The 17,318-nt window shown below is 37.3% G+C and overlaps 1 protein-coding gene across 2 annotated transcripts in view; it reads right to left on the bottom strand.

The window, feature by feature from the left end:
- The window catches only part of LOC127806372 (CMP-sialic acid transporter 3-like), a 39,857-nt gene that overhangs the window by 11,905 nt on the left and 10,634 nt on the right, over positions 1-17,318 (bottom strand). For both annotated transcript variants that reach the window (XM_052343607.1, XM_052343606.1), the window contains exons 8-10: positions 14,903-14,962; positions 14,621-14,743; positions 10,408-10,485 (exon numbers count right to left, since the gene is read on the bottom strand). In XM_052343607.1, coding sequence (XP_052199567.1) covers positions 10,408-10,485; positions 14,621-14,743; positions 14,903-14,962 — 261 coding nt within the window. The remainder of the gene's footprint in view (positions 1-10,407; positions 10,486-14,620; positions 14,744-14,902; positions 14,963-17,318) is intronic.

Genomic DNA, 17,318 nt, shown 5'->3' on the forward strand with positions numbered 1-17,318 from the left:
TGCCCCTGAGTATTTTTCTTCTCCATTTACTACCTTTATGACTGTTAATGGCATCCTGCATCAATCTTCTTGTCCTTACACACCTCAACAAAATGGGGTTGTTGAGCATAAGAATCGCCATCTTATTGAAACTGCACGGACGCTCCTTTTACATGCCAATCTTCCCACCATATTTTGGGGCGATGCTGTTCTAACTGCATGTTATCTAATCAATCGCATGCCATCTTCAGCGTTACAGGAGAAAATTCCTCATTCCCTTTTGTTCCCTACACAGTCACTTTACTTTGTTCCCTACACAGTCACTTTATTTTGTTCCTCTTCGTGTTTTTTGATGTATCTGTTTTGTGCATTCTTTTTCACCTAGACAGGATAACTTGCTGCAAATCTTTCAAGGGTATCTTCCTCGACTATTCCCAGTTGCAAAAAGGCTATAAGTGTTACTCTCTTGAGCTGCATCGCTATTTTTTGTGTGCTGATGTCACATTCTTTGAACATCAGTCTTTTTTTTCGGTTGCTCAACCTGATTCACAAAGTCTTCACCAGGTTTTGCCTATTCCTTTTTCTTTTCTTCCGCTGTCCCCCTCGGGTTTGTTTGTCTCTTCAGTGGCGCCTACCCTACCGTTTTTTGGTCCACCTACCACGGCTCCTCCACTTCTTACATATCACATTCGTCCTCATCCTGCTACCGGCGCCAGCATTCCTCCAACCCAGGACTCTCCTGACTCGCTCTCTCCGTCTATGGTCCCTCCTGCCCCGGATCCTAAGCCCGACAATCTCCCTGTTGCTCTACGCAAAGGTACATGGTCTACTTGTAATCCCCATCCTATTTATAACTTTTTATGCTATGATCGCTTGTCTCCTTCTTATAGTGAATTTGTTTCGAGCCTTTCCTCTATTTCCATTCCTAAAACCATAGGTGAAGCTTTGTCCCATCCTGGTTGGCGTCAGGCTATGTTATTAGATGAGATTGACGCCTTACATTCAAATGGTACTTCGGATTTAGTGTCTTTATCACCAGGAAAGACTCTTGTTAGTTGCCGTTGGGTATTCACTCCCAAAGTGGGTCCTGATGGACAGGTGGAACGTCTTAAGGCCCGCTTGGTTGCCAAAGGCTTTACACAAATCTATGGGCTGGATTACAACGATACTTTCTCTCCTGTTGCGAAAATGGTCTATGTTCGCCTCTTTCTCTCTCTGGCCGCTACGCATCATTGGCCACTCTATCAGCTTGATATTAAAAATGCATTTCTTCATGGTGATTTGCAAGAAGAGGTATATATGGAGCAATCACCTGGTTTTGTTGCTCAGGGGGAGTCCAATGTAGTCTGCAAACTCAAGAAATCTCTCTATGATTTGAAACAATCTCCACGGGCGTGGTTTGGCAGGTTCAACACTGTGACTCAAGCCTTTGGTCTCACTCGAAGTGAGGCTGATCATTCGGTTTTCTATCACCATTCTTCTTCCTTATGTATCTACCTTGTTGTTTATGTCGATGACATTGTTATCACAGAGAGTGATCAGGTTAGAATACAGAAGCTGAAGGAACATCTACATCAGCATTTTCAGACCAAAGACTTGGGCTGACTTCGGTATTTCTTGGGTATTGAAGTTGCTCAATCAGGAGATGGTATCTCAATTTCTCAAAGGAAGTGTGCACTTGACATCTTAGAAGAAACTGGTATGATGAATTGCAAACCAATTGACACCCCAATGGATCCGAACATCCGACTCTTACCAGGACAGGGGGAGCTTTATTCAGACCTGGAAGGTATAGGAGACTGGTAGGTAAGTTGAACTATCTTACAGTCACTCGTCCTGACATTGCTTTTGCTGTGAGTGTAGTTAGCCAATTCCTTAGTTCTCCATGTGATTCTCATTGGGATGCTGTTATCCGGATTTTGAGATATATCAAAAGAGCACCAGGTAAAGGTTTACTTTATGAGGATAAGGGACACACAAATATTTGTTGTTATGCAGATTGGGAAGGATCCCCTTCTGATCGCCAGTCAACTTCTGGGTATTGTGTTCTTGTGGGAGGAAATCTAGTTTCTTGGAAAAGTAAGAAATAGAATGTAGTAGCAAGATCTAGTGTAGAGGCAGAGTATCGGGCTATGGCTAATGCAACTTGTGAACTCATCTAGCTTAAACAACTTCTGTAGGAACTCAAGTTTTGTGAAGTCTCCTATGAAGCTTATTTGTGATAATCAGGCTGCCTTACACATTGCTTCTAATCCAGTGTTCCATGAGCGGACTAAGCATTATTGAAATCGACTGTCATTTTATTAGAGAAAAGCTAGTTGAAGATATTATTGTTACAGAGTTTGTTAACTCCAATGATCAACTTGCAGATGTCTTCACCAAATCTTTAAAGGGTGCTCGAGTGGAATATATTTGTAACAAACTTGGTGCATATGATATCTATGCTTTAGCTTGAGGGAGAGTGTTAAAATTATTAGTATATATTATAGTTATTATATTTGTGTTTTATTTTTGTAATTAGATTAAGCCCATAGGTTTAAGGCCCATTATACTTATTATAAATAACAAGCTAAGAGAGGCTAGTCTCTTAGGTTTTTTTCTCATAATTATTTTCTCATAGATTTTTCCCTCCATATCATTCTCTCTCTCTCTCTCTCTCTCTCTCTTCTTCACATGGTATCAAAGCCATAGCATGAGAGAGAAAAATCATAACCTAAGGTTTCAGTGTTACATGATCTGTTCTGTTGTGAGAGATCAGTCTTGGTTCAGTAATCAATATGAACTTCTGTAATAAGAAGTTGCCATCTGATCTGACCTAGAACTGGCGCAATCTGGTCTGTAGATTTGGAATTCATGAGATTTGGTCAGGAGCAATCTGATCTTGATCTGGTCTGAAGTGGTCTGGTCACTTCTTCCCTCTGATCTGTTGATTCTTCTCTAATCTAAGATTTCACACCAGGATTCTGTCTCAGGTGATTCCCACTATATTCAGTTAATTTAATTGTCTCAAGTTTGAGCTATGACTTCCTCAAATTCTGGAGTGGTAAGTTCATCTTCTCTTGTAATTGTACTCATTGCTGTGGAAGTCAATAGATGTTGATTTAGTCCCCCAATTTCACATTTATGAGACCTGTTTTGATATTTGGTCTCATGCACAGCAGCTGTACACTAGTGATATAGTGCATAAATACACTATCATTAGTGATCTGTTCTATATTCAGAGGGGAGATGAGATGTGGCTACTTACTTGGGTCGAATCCAGTCTGCTGTGACAGATTTTAATGTTGTGCTCCCGATTACAGCTGATCTTGTTAAGCAGAAGAAACAGAACGATAAATTGTTTATGGTGCTTTCCCTGGCTCGTCTTGGGGCTGATATGGAGGGTATCCATGCTCAGATTTTTAGCAGTCCAGCTGTACCTACCATGGAAAAGGTATTTGTTAGGATTCTTCATAGCACACAGACCTTTTCTGAGGCTTCAATTGGAGAGCAGTCGGTTCTTGCTTCTTAGACTGATGGATCTTCATCTGAGTCTAGTTCTGGCAGTGGTCATGATAGAGGTGTTGGGCGTGGCCAGGATGGTAAATGACCTTTATGTAATTACTATCATTGCCCTGGTCATTATAAGGAGACTTGATATACGCTCCATGGTCGGGCTCCTAAAGCCAATGTTGCAGCCACTGAGAGTACAGAAGACCAACCCCTACTTATACCATCTCTGTTGAGAAATTGGCAGAGCATCACCAGTTGCAGGTGCCTTGGCAGGCATCCTCTCTTGTAGTTTCTTTTGTCCAGTCTTCTTCTACCTCCACTGTGTCATCTACTGGTAATTCTTGTATATGTCTTTCACATGCCTTTCTTAGTCCTTGAATTCTTGATTCTACCACTTCAGAACAAATTTTTGACAATAAATCTCTACTTTCTCACTTTCATTCATCTGTTTCCCTTCCTCCTATTATTGTGGTCGATGGTTCTAAAACCATTCCCACAAGTATTGATAAGTTGATCCACTTCTGTCTATTTCTCTTAATTATTGTCAGGAACCTAATACTTCTATAAGGGTATTTTTGGTAAGGTACTTATAGGCAGTTGTACTGTAACAAGCTCTTCAAGTTTGTACCTTTGTATTGGCAGCCTCATTGGAGCCAAATTAAATTGCCTGGATTAGTATAAAAACCCAATCCAGCTGAATAACAAATTATCGAAGCATTTTTTCCATAAATTCTTTGTTTCTCTCTAAATTTCTCTCTCTTAATCTTGGTTTCTCTCTCATCTACTTCTGTTTTCCTCTCTTTCTCCAAATCTTTCTCACATTTCTCCCTAAATTCTGCCCTAATTCTCTCAATTAGCAGAGAATTGGTCTTGTCAGATCTAGAGGACCTGACATTTTGGTATCAAAGCAAGTCTTAGGTCACCGATTCAGCTTCTTTCGGAAATTCACCATGGCTGATGGAACTGGGATGAAGCAGTTCGAAGCTCAGTTGCAGCAAGTGAATGAAACTGTCTCTGATCACTTGTGTTGATTTTGGAAGCAGGATCCACCAGAAATCACAATGCAATCCTTCCATTGGACTGGAAATTCGAAGCTTCTATGGATGGTTTGGCAAGAAGACGGGATGGATTCATGTTGATGTTCTCCAAAATGCCTCAGGTTAGTCTTCCTACAGATTTTCCTCCTAAGGAGCGATCTGATCCAATCTTGCAAGGAAATGGAACAAATCTTAGAACAGTTGGTTCTTCTGAACTAGAAATTGAACCTGTGGAAGAAAATGTGGTTACAAGAACAGTAGAGAGGAGGCAGGAGGTACAGGCTGCATCTAATCAGCCTTACTTTCCATTGCTGAAGTTGGAGATTCCGATGTTTGATTGTCAAAACCCTAGGTGGTGGGTTAAACGGTGTCAAAAGGTTTTTACCTAGTATAATATACCGGATCAACAAAGAATAACTGTAGCTTGTGCTTATTTGAACGAAGTGGCGGATGCATGGTTTCAAGGATGGATCCGGTTTTGAGATAATTGTTGAAGAAATTCACAAAATTCTTATATATTCAACACATATTTACAGTCATATTTAAGGTGAGTATTGTCACCTTCATAAGTAAACTATCAATCTATCTTCTAAGGAAACTATCAATCTATCCTCTAAGGAAACTAACTATTATAGAAACATACACAATTAGGAAACTAACTAATTAGGTAACTAATTTATATAGAAAAACACCTGATTGTACATTCTATATCTATATTAGGAAACATAATCTTATGCATTCCTTGGTAAGCCAATTAGTCGAGTAAATCTTCTATTTCCTTTATTCCAACATTTCCCCTCAAGCTGGTGAGTGGATATCCTCCATTCCCAACTTGCCAAAAATCTCTTGAAACCTAGAAGTGGAAAATCCATTGGTTAAAACATCAGCTAATTGGTTTTCTAATATCACATGAGGGATAGTAATGAGTCTACCATCAATTTTCTCTTTGATGAAATGTTTGTCCACTTCTATATGCTTCATTTGATCATGTTTTACTGAATTGTGTGCTATACCATTAGCTAATTTGTTATCACAATATAGATTTATCGATCCACTTTCAATCATCAAATCCTTTAGAATTAGTTTGATCCACAAAAGCTCACAAACACCTAGAGCCATAGCACGAAACTTTGCTTTTGCACTTGACCTAGCTATCCCATTTTTCTTCTTGCTCCTCCAAGTAACCAAATTTCCTCCTATGAAAGTGTTGTAGCCTGTAGTTGACCCCGTGTCTGTGAGAGATCCTACATAGTTAGCATCGATGTATCCCTTTACTATCAGATTACTTCCTTTTTTGAACAAAAGTCCTTTTCCTGGAGTAGCTTTTAAGTACTTGAGAATTCTCTTAACTTCTTGTAGATGCTCCTCCTTAGGATCATGCATGAACTGACTAACTACTCTCACAACATAAGCAATGTTAGGTCCAGTGTGTGAGAGAGAAATCAATCTTCCTACTAACCTCTAGTAGTGCACTTTACCAATGATCATTCCCTTCTTGCTGTCTTGGTTCATTCTATGCTTTGGATCAATAGGTGTACCCATTGGTTTGCATCCAAGGGTACCTATTTCCTTGAGCAAGTCAAGAATATACTTTCGTTGGCATATAAATATCCCTTATCTTGAATATGCTACTTCAATTCCAAGGAATTATTTTAGTTTCCCCAGCTCTTTCATTTCAAATTCTCGAGCCAATTGTGTTTTCAGCCTTAGTTTTTCTTCTTCATCACTCCTAGTAACTATAATATCATCTACAAATACCAATAGGATTGCAATCTTGTCCTTACTTGAGTGTTTCACAAATAAAGTGTGGTCACCATGACTTTGCTTATACCCAAACTGCATCATAGCCTTAGATAGGGATTTTGTCATATACAAACTCTCTAACCTAAGCCATAATTCAGCCACCGTTTCCATCTTTGAAACCTCTCTAAGGACTTTGTCCCCTAAACTTAAGATTAGGGTATTATATGCCTTCTTGATAATTTCTTTCTTCTTTTCTTTAGAATAGGTTTTCGGCATTTTTGACTCTCCATCGAGAGCTTCTTCTAATCCTAGATTACCCAACAAAGCTCTCATTTTCATTCTCCAGAGTCCAAAATCATTAGATCCATTGAACTTCTCAATGTCATATCTTGCAGCAGAGGCCGCGAAATTCATGGCAAGGAATAAAACCTATTGATTTCTAGGGTTCTTGGCAATTCTTGAATGAGTTCCAAGCTCTAATACCAATCTGTTAGGATTAGGAGCGCTAGGATCCTCTCAATTCAACGCCAATCTCACACACACTCACTTGAAATGAATTCAAACAACAAAAATAAGAAAACAGATTTTAAATCAGTAAAAGAATAAGGGAAAGAAACAATCAAACCACAACACGAGACGCGAAAGTTTATCCTGGCTCATGCTGTAGAAATAGCCCTACATCCAACCTCGATCCGAGAGCAATTCCACTAGAAACCAATGTATGAATCAGTACAAGAAATCCCTCTTCACTCTCTATCACACAAGTACACTGCCTTTACTGAGATTACAAAGAACTTTCTTGAACACAAGCTTTTCCTCTCACAACAATTCTCTCGTATTCAAAAAGTAAATGAATGATCATCCTGTGCGACAACCCACCTATGCCTTCTATTTATAGAGAGTTGGGGCGGAAATTACAAGGTTTAATATTAGGCTACACAAAGACTAAAATACCCCTCATAATAAACACATAAGCTAGCCTTTCCCTAACTTAGTTTACTTTGCTACTTCAATCACCTAAGGGATTTCCTGATTTCTTCTAACCTTCTAGATAGTTTACTCAATGCAAAATCCAACAAAAACATAACCGTGTCACTAATCTCTGGAATCATTGAGTTCCAGAGCCAAGACATCACGAGAAAGTCTTCATCATCCCAAGAGGCATATGAAGGATCTCCTTTCTTTGGCCCCGTCCCCAACAAGTGGCTTAACTTCCCCTTGCCTTTCAGAAAAGTCATGATTAATTGAGATCACTTGAGGTAGTTTTTCCTATTCAACCGGTAAGTTGCTTGGACGTTTTGCAATTCACCACTGGAAATCGCTCCCCCACTAATACTGCCCATGACAAAGACCTCATTAGTACCCCCGGAGGATTCTATGGTTTCGGACATATCTCAAGTTGAATGAAGAAGATTGGATCAATGAAAGGTGGATCAATGAAAGAGTTTTGGCCTCAATCGCTCGAGAATTGAATCGAGCTTTGATACCATGTCAAAGAGGCAGAAAAAATAATCCAATCTTATTGATTCAAAGGCTCAAACAGCCATTATATACACGCCTATCACAATAAGCAGTTTCCTAAGTCTAATTAGGAACTTTCCTAATTAGATGATTCCTAAACTACCTTAGGAAATATATACAAAAGGAAAGTATGTATAACTGTGAAATTACAGAGCAAATACAAATCAATCAAATCAGTGTGCATATGCACGATACAATTAGATCAGATTAGGAAAGTAGGGCATCTTCTCGTATTTCTAACATTACTCAGTTTCCTCAAGCTACCTGCCTTCTCTCCATTTCTTGAGAACAAGAAATGTTTTTTTTTAGGGGGGAGGGGGGGGAGAATTGCCAGGAACCTAATACTTGTATGAGGGTTTCTTAGTATTTTTGGCATGGTAATGCACCAAACTAAACCGCCTAGATTAGTATAAAAACCCAATCCAACTGCATGACAAATTATCGTAGCATTTTTTCCAGAAATTCTTTGTTTCTCTCTCTAGATCTTGCTTTCTCTCTCCTACTTATGTTTTCCTCTCTTTCTCCGAATCTTCCTCACATTTCTACCTAAATTCTGCCCTAATTCTCTCAATTAGTAGAGAATTGGTCTTGTCAAATCTGAGGACCTAACAATTACGTATTACATATTCCTAGTTGTCCATATAATCTCATTTATATTAGTTGCCTCACTCAGTCCCCTCATTCTTGTGTGATTTTTTATTCTGGTTCAATTCTTGTGTAGGACTAGGGTACAAGATGGATGATTGGCATCAGGTGTAAGTTTGAAGAGGTTTATCATCTTGCTTTGTCATCATCTATGGCAACTGCTTGTGCTACTACAGTAGCCTCTCCTCTTCAGATTCATTCTTGACTTGGTCATCCTCACCTCTTCAAATTCATTCTCCACTTGTTCATCATCACCTATCCACTCTTCGACAAGCATGTTCGTTCTTTTGATTCTAACTGTCTTAATTAACAAGAGTTGATGCTCCTTACAATCTTGAACACTTCGATATTTGAGGTCCTAGTAGAGTCAAGTCTAGAATGGGTTTCTCTTATTTTGTCGCATTCATTGATGATCAATCTCATTGTACTTGGCTCTACTTGATGAAAGATGGTACTAAGTTACTTTCTTTGTTCACCATTTTTTGTAATGAGATTACTACTTAATTTGGTTGTTCTATTCATATCTTCAAAGTTATAATGCTAAGGAGTATTGTTCTATAGCTTTTGAAGCTTTTCTCTAAGGTATTGTTCATTAGTCCTCTTGTTATACTCCACAACAAAATGGGGTGGTAGAACATAAAAACCATCTCATTGGGACTGCTCGGACTTTTCTACTTTGTATGTATTGTCCCGTTTCTTTCTAGGATGCAACTATCCTCACTTTTCATTATGTGATCAACTGTATGCCATCCTTTGTTTTGAATGCATCCATTCCACACACTTTACTTCTTCCTTGTGATCCTATCTATCCTGTTGCCCCTTGTATCTTTGGATCTACTTGTTTTGTCTTCTCTCACCTCATTGTGATAAATTGTCTCCTTGCTATGTTAAATGTGTGTTTCTAGATCACTCTCGTCTCTCCATCTAATACTTCTTCTTCCCATCTTGATGATGTTCTTCTTCTCCCATCTTTTCATACTCCAGTCCCAATCTTTGTTCCATTATTCCTGCTCCTTTTTAGACTTACCATCCCCGATCTAGACAACCATTTACTCTAGTGCCTTCTATAGTAGCTCCAATGTCTTCTATTATTGATGATGATGTTTCTTCATATCCATGTTTTCCTACAGATGGTGCCATTTGTCCATCCTCCTCCAGTTCTGCCCATGCTCCTATTCTTCGAGGTACACGTTTCACTTAGAATCCTCATCCATTTATACTTTTATGACCTACCATCATTTTTCACCTATCGATTCTGCTTTTCTATCTGCTCTTTCTTCTGATTCTATTCCTAAGATAGATGCACAAGCTCTTTCTAGTCTTGGGTGGTGGCATGCTATGGATGAGAAGATGTCTGCCTTGTTAGTTAATGAGGTGATGTTTACTATTGGTTGTTGGTGGTTGTTTACTATTAAGGTTGGTTTGAATGGCACAATTCATTGTCTATAGGCCCAGTTGCTTACGAAGGGATATGCTCAAATTTTTGTTATAGATTATGGTGGTACCTTCTCTCTGGTGGCTAAGATTGCTTTTGTCCTAAGTTTAAACCTTATCGCTAACCTAATATTTAAATTGTTGCATATGTTTAGGCCAATCATGCAGTAAAGTCTAGCCATATATGAGGGGGCACATTGAGAATACAAATGATAATATAAAAGATAAAATTAGACCTCTATCTACTAGCTTAAGTTTTTAGATGAGATAGTGGTTAACAATTCAACACCAATCATAAAGTTTTAGAGTGGTAAATATTTCGGTTGGAGTTTTAGATTGATAGTTTTTTTAGAAGAGTTTTTAAATGTAATAAACTTATCAATAGCAGTAGACTTGCCTGTTTCTGGAAAACAATTGTCTTCTCCTAGTAATTTAGTGATGGGCTTAAGGTCAATGGGATGATGCAAGTTGGTCTTAGAAATGACGCTCATCCACCCATTTGTGAGAAGGTACTTATAAGGTATGATAAAAAGAATGACCAACAAAGAAATCTCACCTGAAGGTAAATGCTTGTGTCAAATTGGCTCTTCAAAGCATACTCATTAAATACAGATGCCAGTGATGGGATAGTGACCTGGACAAGCCCCACAAGTTAGTGCTGATTGCCACATATATCATATTAGTGAGATGAAAGAACAAAAATTCTAACCAAAAAGAAAAAAAAGCTCCATTAGTTTCTCAACTCTACCAAATTCGTTTTCTGCATTCTTTTCCTTTTGTGTTCTATTTCAGCTTTTGAAAATTTTTCAAAAGATAAGACAAAAGAAAATAACAGTAGTTTATAGTACATGTAAACAATTAAATAGTTTCAGCGACTAAAGCACAACAGGAAGTAGAGTCAAGTCACATGCATTATTGCCAACACCAATAATGCATTAATGCTAAAAATCAGAAAAGCAAACACCAATCTTTCTAAGCACACTTGAGGGTTGTATGTAGGTGCCGACTATACCACTTGATACATTTAGTACCAACAGTAACACCAGTTGGTAACACCAGCACACCAAGGGGATGATACATTTAGTACCAATAAAGCATAATGCCCATTCTTGAAACAAATTATAAATGGAAAAAATCTTTTCCATTGATGCTGCCCATGACAAAAAAATAAAACCCTCAAACGGACAATCAAATAGAATTTAAATTACACCATACCAGCCCAAACAATTAATTGGTTGGATTTGTGTATGATAGTCATGATACCACACTAATTGCTAACATAGCATGACTATCATCATCCCCACCTAGTGGCCTTAAGGGTTGTGATTGCTGTCATTAGTGTGGTATCATGACTATCATAATCCCCATCTAGTGGACTTAAGGCTTGTGCATGTTGTTATTGTTGTGTCATGACTATCATACTCCATATAACCACATCAGAGTTTCTCCTCCTTGTTGCAGAATACTGTGGTGTGACTTGTGTCCATTAATATGGTAACTCTAAGACAGCTTGTGAGCAGTTTATTGCTTTTACAGCAGGTACCGGCCTGGAAACCAGATTTTCAAGACAACTAAACTCCACATGCATATGCAACAGTTCATATTCTTCTGTCTTTCCAATTCACCCATTTGGATTTAACTTCTTTCTGAATTTTTTGTAAATGCCCATGATATTTAAACATGCTCATTGGGAGAAAGACATACTTCTGGTAAATAACCCCTTACAAAAGTTACTTGCATCAGAAATTTATAATATCACAGCAGAGCACCAATACCATGTTTAGAACCCAATTTGTAAGACCAGAACATATCTGCTTGGTGATGTATATTATAATTCTTAGACTGAAAAGAAAAAAAAGAATACCATTTTTCTAGGGTATAGTAAGCTCCTATTTTATTCCAATCCAAATTGAGCACATTTATTTTTCTGCATTTCAGCTATTTCATAAAAGAAGGTTCTGCTTATACAAGAAAGCAATAAGTACAGGGTTTTCTTTGCAAATTCTAGCAATTATAATGTGAACACAGGTTTAGAATTTCTTTTTTCCTTCCATGTCCATGAGTACAACTACCAACATTTGCTGCAAGAAAAATAGAAAATGATAATACATATTAAACAGAAAAAAACTTCTTTCCTTTTTTCTGCTCTGTGGAGGAGGAATGCATACGAATCATCCTAAGACCTAAATGATTAAAAATCATCATCAATTATCTTGTCCTTATCATCATATAACCTTCACTGCAGATTAAAAGTTGTATCCACTATTGTGTCATTATTTCAGAATTTCTTGCCTCTAAAAATCACATGAAAAGTAGCACCCTTCATCTTTATAGGAAACTTATAACTGGAAAAAGTTTGAATTATGATGAACCATTTTGTTGTTTGTTGCTTGATTATTACTGTCCATAATAGTTACCAGGGAAAAAACTGATCCATGAAGAGCTATAGAGAGAGATTCATAATAGCACATGAAAACAGTCATGAACATGTTCATATTTCAAGCAAAAACTAGGCATTTGTAAGAAGGAAAACTTCACCCCTCCAATGCTTGAATGGCTGTAACACACAATAATCCTAGTAGGGACAGGCTCAAAGTTAGCCATGTGCCATGCATTTCTTGCACATGCAGATAACCCAAGTTAGAAACGGTTGAGTGGGATCCACGCATCACTTCCACTTGTATCATGGGGCTTGATCTTCACAAAGGGTTTGTTCCCTTGGTGACCACTGACCACAGACCATCATTATACTGTCCCTGTGGTATGATCTCGGGCCCATGGCAATCTCCTTGAGCACTTACCATGTCATCCTCACCCAGTGGAGACATTTTTTTCTTTTTTTGCTTGGCGAATTAGAGAATATTTAGTCATGGCATTTCCTTACTGCTAAAGCCTTCAGCCTTCTCATTGAAAGACGAGGTAGCTACCCTATAGAGATGTTTCACCTTTACTTCTTGAGGAATAAGATGTTAAATTTTTAACCAACTCATATAAAATCTTAAAAGGATGGGTAACTTTATCTTTTATATTATTACTTTTGTTCTCAACACACCCCTTTACATGTGGTTAAATGGTTAAATTCACCATAAAACTGATCCAAACACATGCAACTGTTCAAATATCAAGGTTCATGGTAAAATTTGAACACAAGAGGTAATTTGTTAACCACCAACTTTTCCAAATACTTAACTATTAGAGTAAGAGGTAATTTTATCTCTATATTATTATTTTTACTCTCAACACAAGGGACTCTAACAAAAAACTATGTGTTGATAGCCATAAATCTGGGATGACTGATAGCTGCAATCTTTGATTGATTGACTGCTACAATTGTGTGATGTAATTCATCCTGATGTAATCTTTCGTATTCCAAATAATATTATAAATATTGGGGGGGGGAGTTGGAGAAAACAACAATCTACAACCCTTTTTTCATCATTCTCTCCTCTATACTCTTCCTACTTATACTTATTTTTCAACTCTATATTTTAACTTTTAAAGAACCAAAAACTTTGTAAAAACTTGTCCAAGGTAAGAACATACATGGTAATCAGTTAAACAAATTAAGCCAAATTACAAGTTTAAATAAGTCAGAAAGTAATTATACAAAAAAAAAATACTATAATTCTATATATATTAGTGCTTCGTCCTCTAAACTTTTTAATTAAGTAATATTAAGTCCAATATTTTTAACTTAATTATGCATAAAACTTTCTAACATAGATACTACAAGTTCCTTTCATGTTTCGTAATATAGAGAATATGAAAAATAATTTCTGAATATTCTAAGGGCCGTGCATAAAGCTCTCTGTTTTGCGAGGGTTGAGGGCAGGTCATTTTTATAACTAGCCTTACCCTTGTGTTACAAAGTAGCTATTTCCACAACTCATGACCTTGCAGTCACAAAAGAACAGCCTTATCATGCTACCAAGCCTCATCCTCAATTTTGTACTATTCTAATATCAAAATTATAATTGTACTTGTAAGACAAAAAAAAAGAAAATGATCATTTTTGCTATATATAACTACAAAGCATATATTCATCTGTTGACATGTCCTAACCATTCATAACCTCATTTCTCTAAAATCCGCTAGGACAAGAAAACAATAGATCACCATGTCCTATACCTGTATCTGACCTCAGTTATTATCTATCACGGCTTGGCTTGACAATATGCTTTCTCCCAATTCCAATATGAATTAGGAAAGCTTAACACGCGAACAAGAAGCGGTAATAGAGAAAAGAGAAGAGTGGGAGCAATCCAGAAAGAAGAACGGAAGGGAGAGTATAGAGAAAGAGAGAGAACAATAAGAATTCTGATTTTCCATTCATGCCTTTCTCTCGTTGAGGGTAGGTAAATATATTCCCAGCACCTGGGAGGAAAGATTCCCCTGCCAGGTGGGGCCTACTCTCATAACAAACTTGAGATTCTCTGTCCCTTTCTGCACATGGCAGAACCGCCTCCTTCTAGAACTTACAATAGAAAATAAAGGCTATTCTACATAAGGAATTACAGCAACAAAACAGTAACTAGCAACAACAATAACAAAGCAGAAAATTTAAATTTTAGGCTTGGAAGGTTCTTCTCGTGACATTATCTGGCTCAAGCATTAATTAAAATAGATTAACCAACTCATAACCTGATTAAAACTCAACTAAGCAAAGCTCCAATGTTTGAAGAAAATACAAAAAAGAACAGAAGTTCAGCATGCAGTCCAATCAATTAAGAAATAAAATTGGTTCAGTTAAAAAAAAAAAAAAAACTCACGAAGATCAATGTGCACAAGTATGCCCCTGTTGCAACTGGAAGCCCCAATGCAGTAGTACCCTCAGGGAGAAAGCGTAATTGATTCACAGTGATTCCAATGAGCAACAGAGCAAGAGCCTCCCACTACAAGAAAATAGTTACTGGGATCATAGTTGGCAGCACCCAATTTGCTTTAAAATGTAGGCAGACACTTGTTGCCAAAACTTCATATAAACTAGCATCTAAATTTAAGATGTTATGATGTTATGTAGATAAAAAGAAATCAGTACAAATCAAACTAACCTGAATTATTGAAAAGCGACGCCTCATTATTATCTTTAGCAAAACGGCAATAACCAAAACCTGAATAATTTTGCAATTTACAAAAAAGATTAACAAGTGAATATATATATATATATCTTTGGGTGGACAGGGGCAGCAGGCAGAAGGTAATTCCATTATCTAGGAAAGCTAATTTCATCTTTGGAAAGAAACAGAATATGCCAAGAGATATGGGTTTATAAAATTAAAGTCAAAGATGAATCATTTAAATTCCGAGATTAAAGCAACTAAGGTAGTTTAAAATCATATCCAAAATAGGATCAATGAAGCTGACTAAATGAAGCCAGTAAGAACTGCATTACCAATGAATATACCAAAAACTAAAACTGGCACCAACAAAAGACATGATATTGGAAGCTTAAAGAAACAACTACATTCAGTTAAAATGTAAAGTAATAGCCAACCCTTGAATCCAATCAAAGCGGCACCACAGTTAGAGGCAGAAATATGAAAGGAACAAGGAAATAAACACTAGGACACAACAATTATATGCACGCACTCATTGACAAAGACATGCACAGAGTATGGAAGACAGAGTGCCTGCCTCTTAACCTTTCTCTAGTTTAAGCATTCACAGAAGCCAACTCTGCATCAACAACAAAATCTCCATTTACCATTCAGACTTAGGAATAATTATTTTTCAGTCCTTTCAGTTTCTACCTCCTTTACAAAGTAACCAAAACTATGCCTTCAAGAATAGTTTTTTTTTTTTATTGTCTCTTATAGAACTTCTAGAACCCTAGCAATTTTATCTTCTTCTGTTTTTTCTTTTATAAGTATAGCCTAGCATTTTTCCCATGACAGTTTAATATCCCCACCATAATGTCATTAATCTTACTTTACACAGTGTAAACAAAAAAGGTTTCCAATTGATTAGTTAGTTTTATTCTGATTTTTTTTTTTTTGTACAAATAGCTTTTGTTGTAACTTAGTTTGCTAACTACCAAGCTACCAAGTCAGTAGAAATATTGGTTAGTTTGACTTCGGGAATTAGCTAGTTTGCCAAGTGGCCTAAGCTACAACATGGTTTCCAGTCATTATGGTCATGGGTTCAATTCATGCCCCATGCACCAATACTTTGGGGGGTTTAGATTCACTTGCACCTTGCACATTGGTGGGGTTGGGATCAAGCTGTAGATCAAACTGGTTTCTCACTTCTACTTCGCGCAACTAGTCAAGACTGGCAAACTACTGTATTCACATCATGCTAGGTCCCCCTGCTACCGTTTTTGCTTAGCTAAAAAAGAAATGATATTTGGGGAACTTCATAAGTACAACCAAAATAGCTGTGAACACAATGCAATGGATTATTGATGTTAATTTGGGGCATGGAATGGCTTGGGGTGGATGGCAGCTCACTAACAGTAAGATTAAGGTACTGTGGTTGGACTAGTGGCAGCTTTGGAATTCAATTAGCAGGAAGGAAGGTATTCAAGGGTTGTGCACAAGGGGAGAAAAAAATGAATAAGGTTTAGTTTTGAGTGAAAACACTTACTGGATTTCAAGAACAGTGTGCTAGAAATCTAGCTAGCAGCTACTTTCTGGTATTGCTATAGCGAAGAATTAGAAGGTAAACAACAGGAGAAGGATCACACGTGGGTAGCTTGATTAGACAGGCTTAAGCAGATGAAATAGGGATTTTTCTCTTGATAAGAACTTAAGCATAGGCTCAGAACAGTGTGTCGATGGTCTGTAATAATGAAAAGGAAAAGAAGAAATCCCACCAAGAGTCCTTTAGGAAGCACCACTAAGGAAGGGCAACATAAAGCATCAGAATAAATATTAAAAGTGGCAAGGGAACTCTCATCTAAGACTCTACTACATAGAGCCATATAATATCTATTCTAATATAAAAAGAAAAACTGGTGTTACCATCCACTGAAGCTCTGACATGATTTTTAATTCTAAAAATGCCCTTCATGTGTTCTCCCAGAGAGAGAGAGACTGCAATCTCCAAATAACTTCCAACACAAGTAATTTCCAATAACTTCCCAGTAAAACATAAATAACTTTCCATAACTTCATACATACATAAGTAACTTCCCACAAAACATATATAACCTCCCACATATAAATAACTTCTCACTAAAAATTAGAATATATAATCCATTTATTAACTTGCAAGCGCATGAACACATACTATAGCCCTGCACCTAGAACTTAACCCAACCAAGCAAATTTAGGAGTGAAACCCACCTAACATGACTGTATAATTCTTTAAAAGATTGGATTCAGAAACTGCCTTTCCCACTTTCATGTCATTATGCTCTGCATCAGCTTCATTGACTAACAGGTGTTCACCATAACTAAGATTTTATTAATTTAATATCATGGATGAATCAAGAGAAGTGAGCGCACTTATATCAAGAATCCCAGC

This window comes from Diospyros lotus, chromosome 7 (genome assembly GCF_014633365.1).
Source record: "Diospyros lotus cultivar Yz01 chromosome 7, ASM1463336v1, whole genome shotgun sequence".
Classification (NCBI taxonomy): domain Eukaryota; kingdom Viridiplantae; phylum Streptophyta; class Magnoliopsida; order Ericales; family Ebenaceae; genus Diospyros; species Diospyros lotus.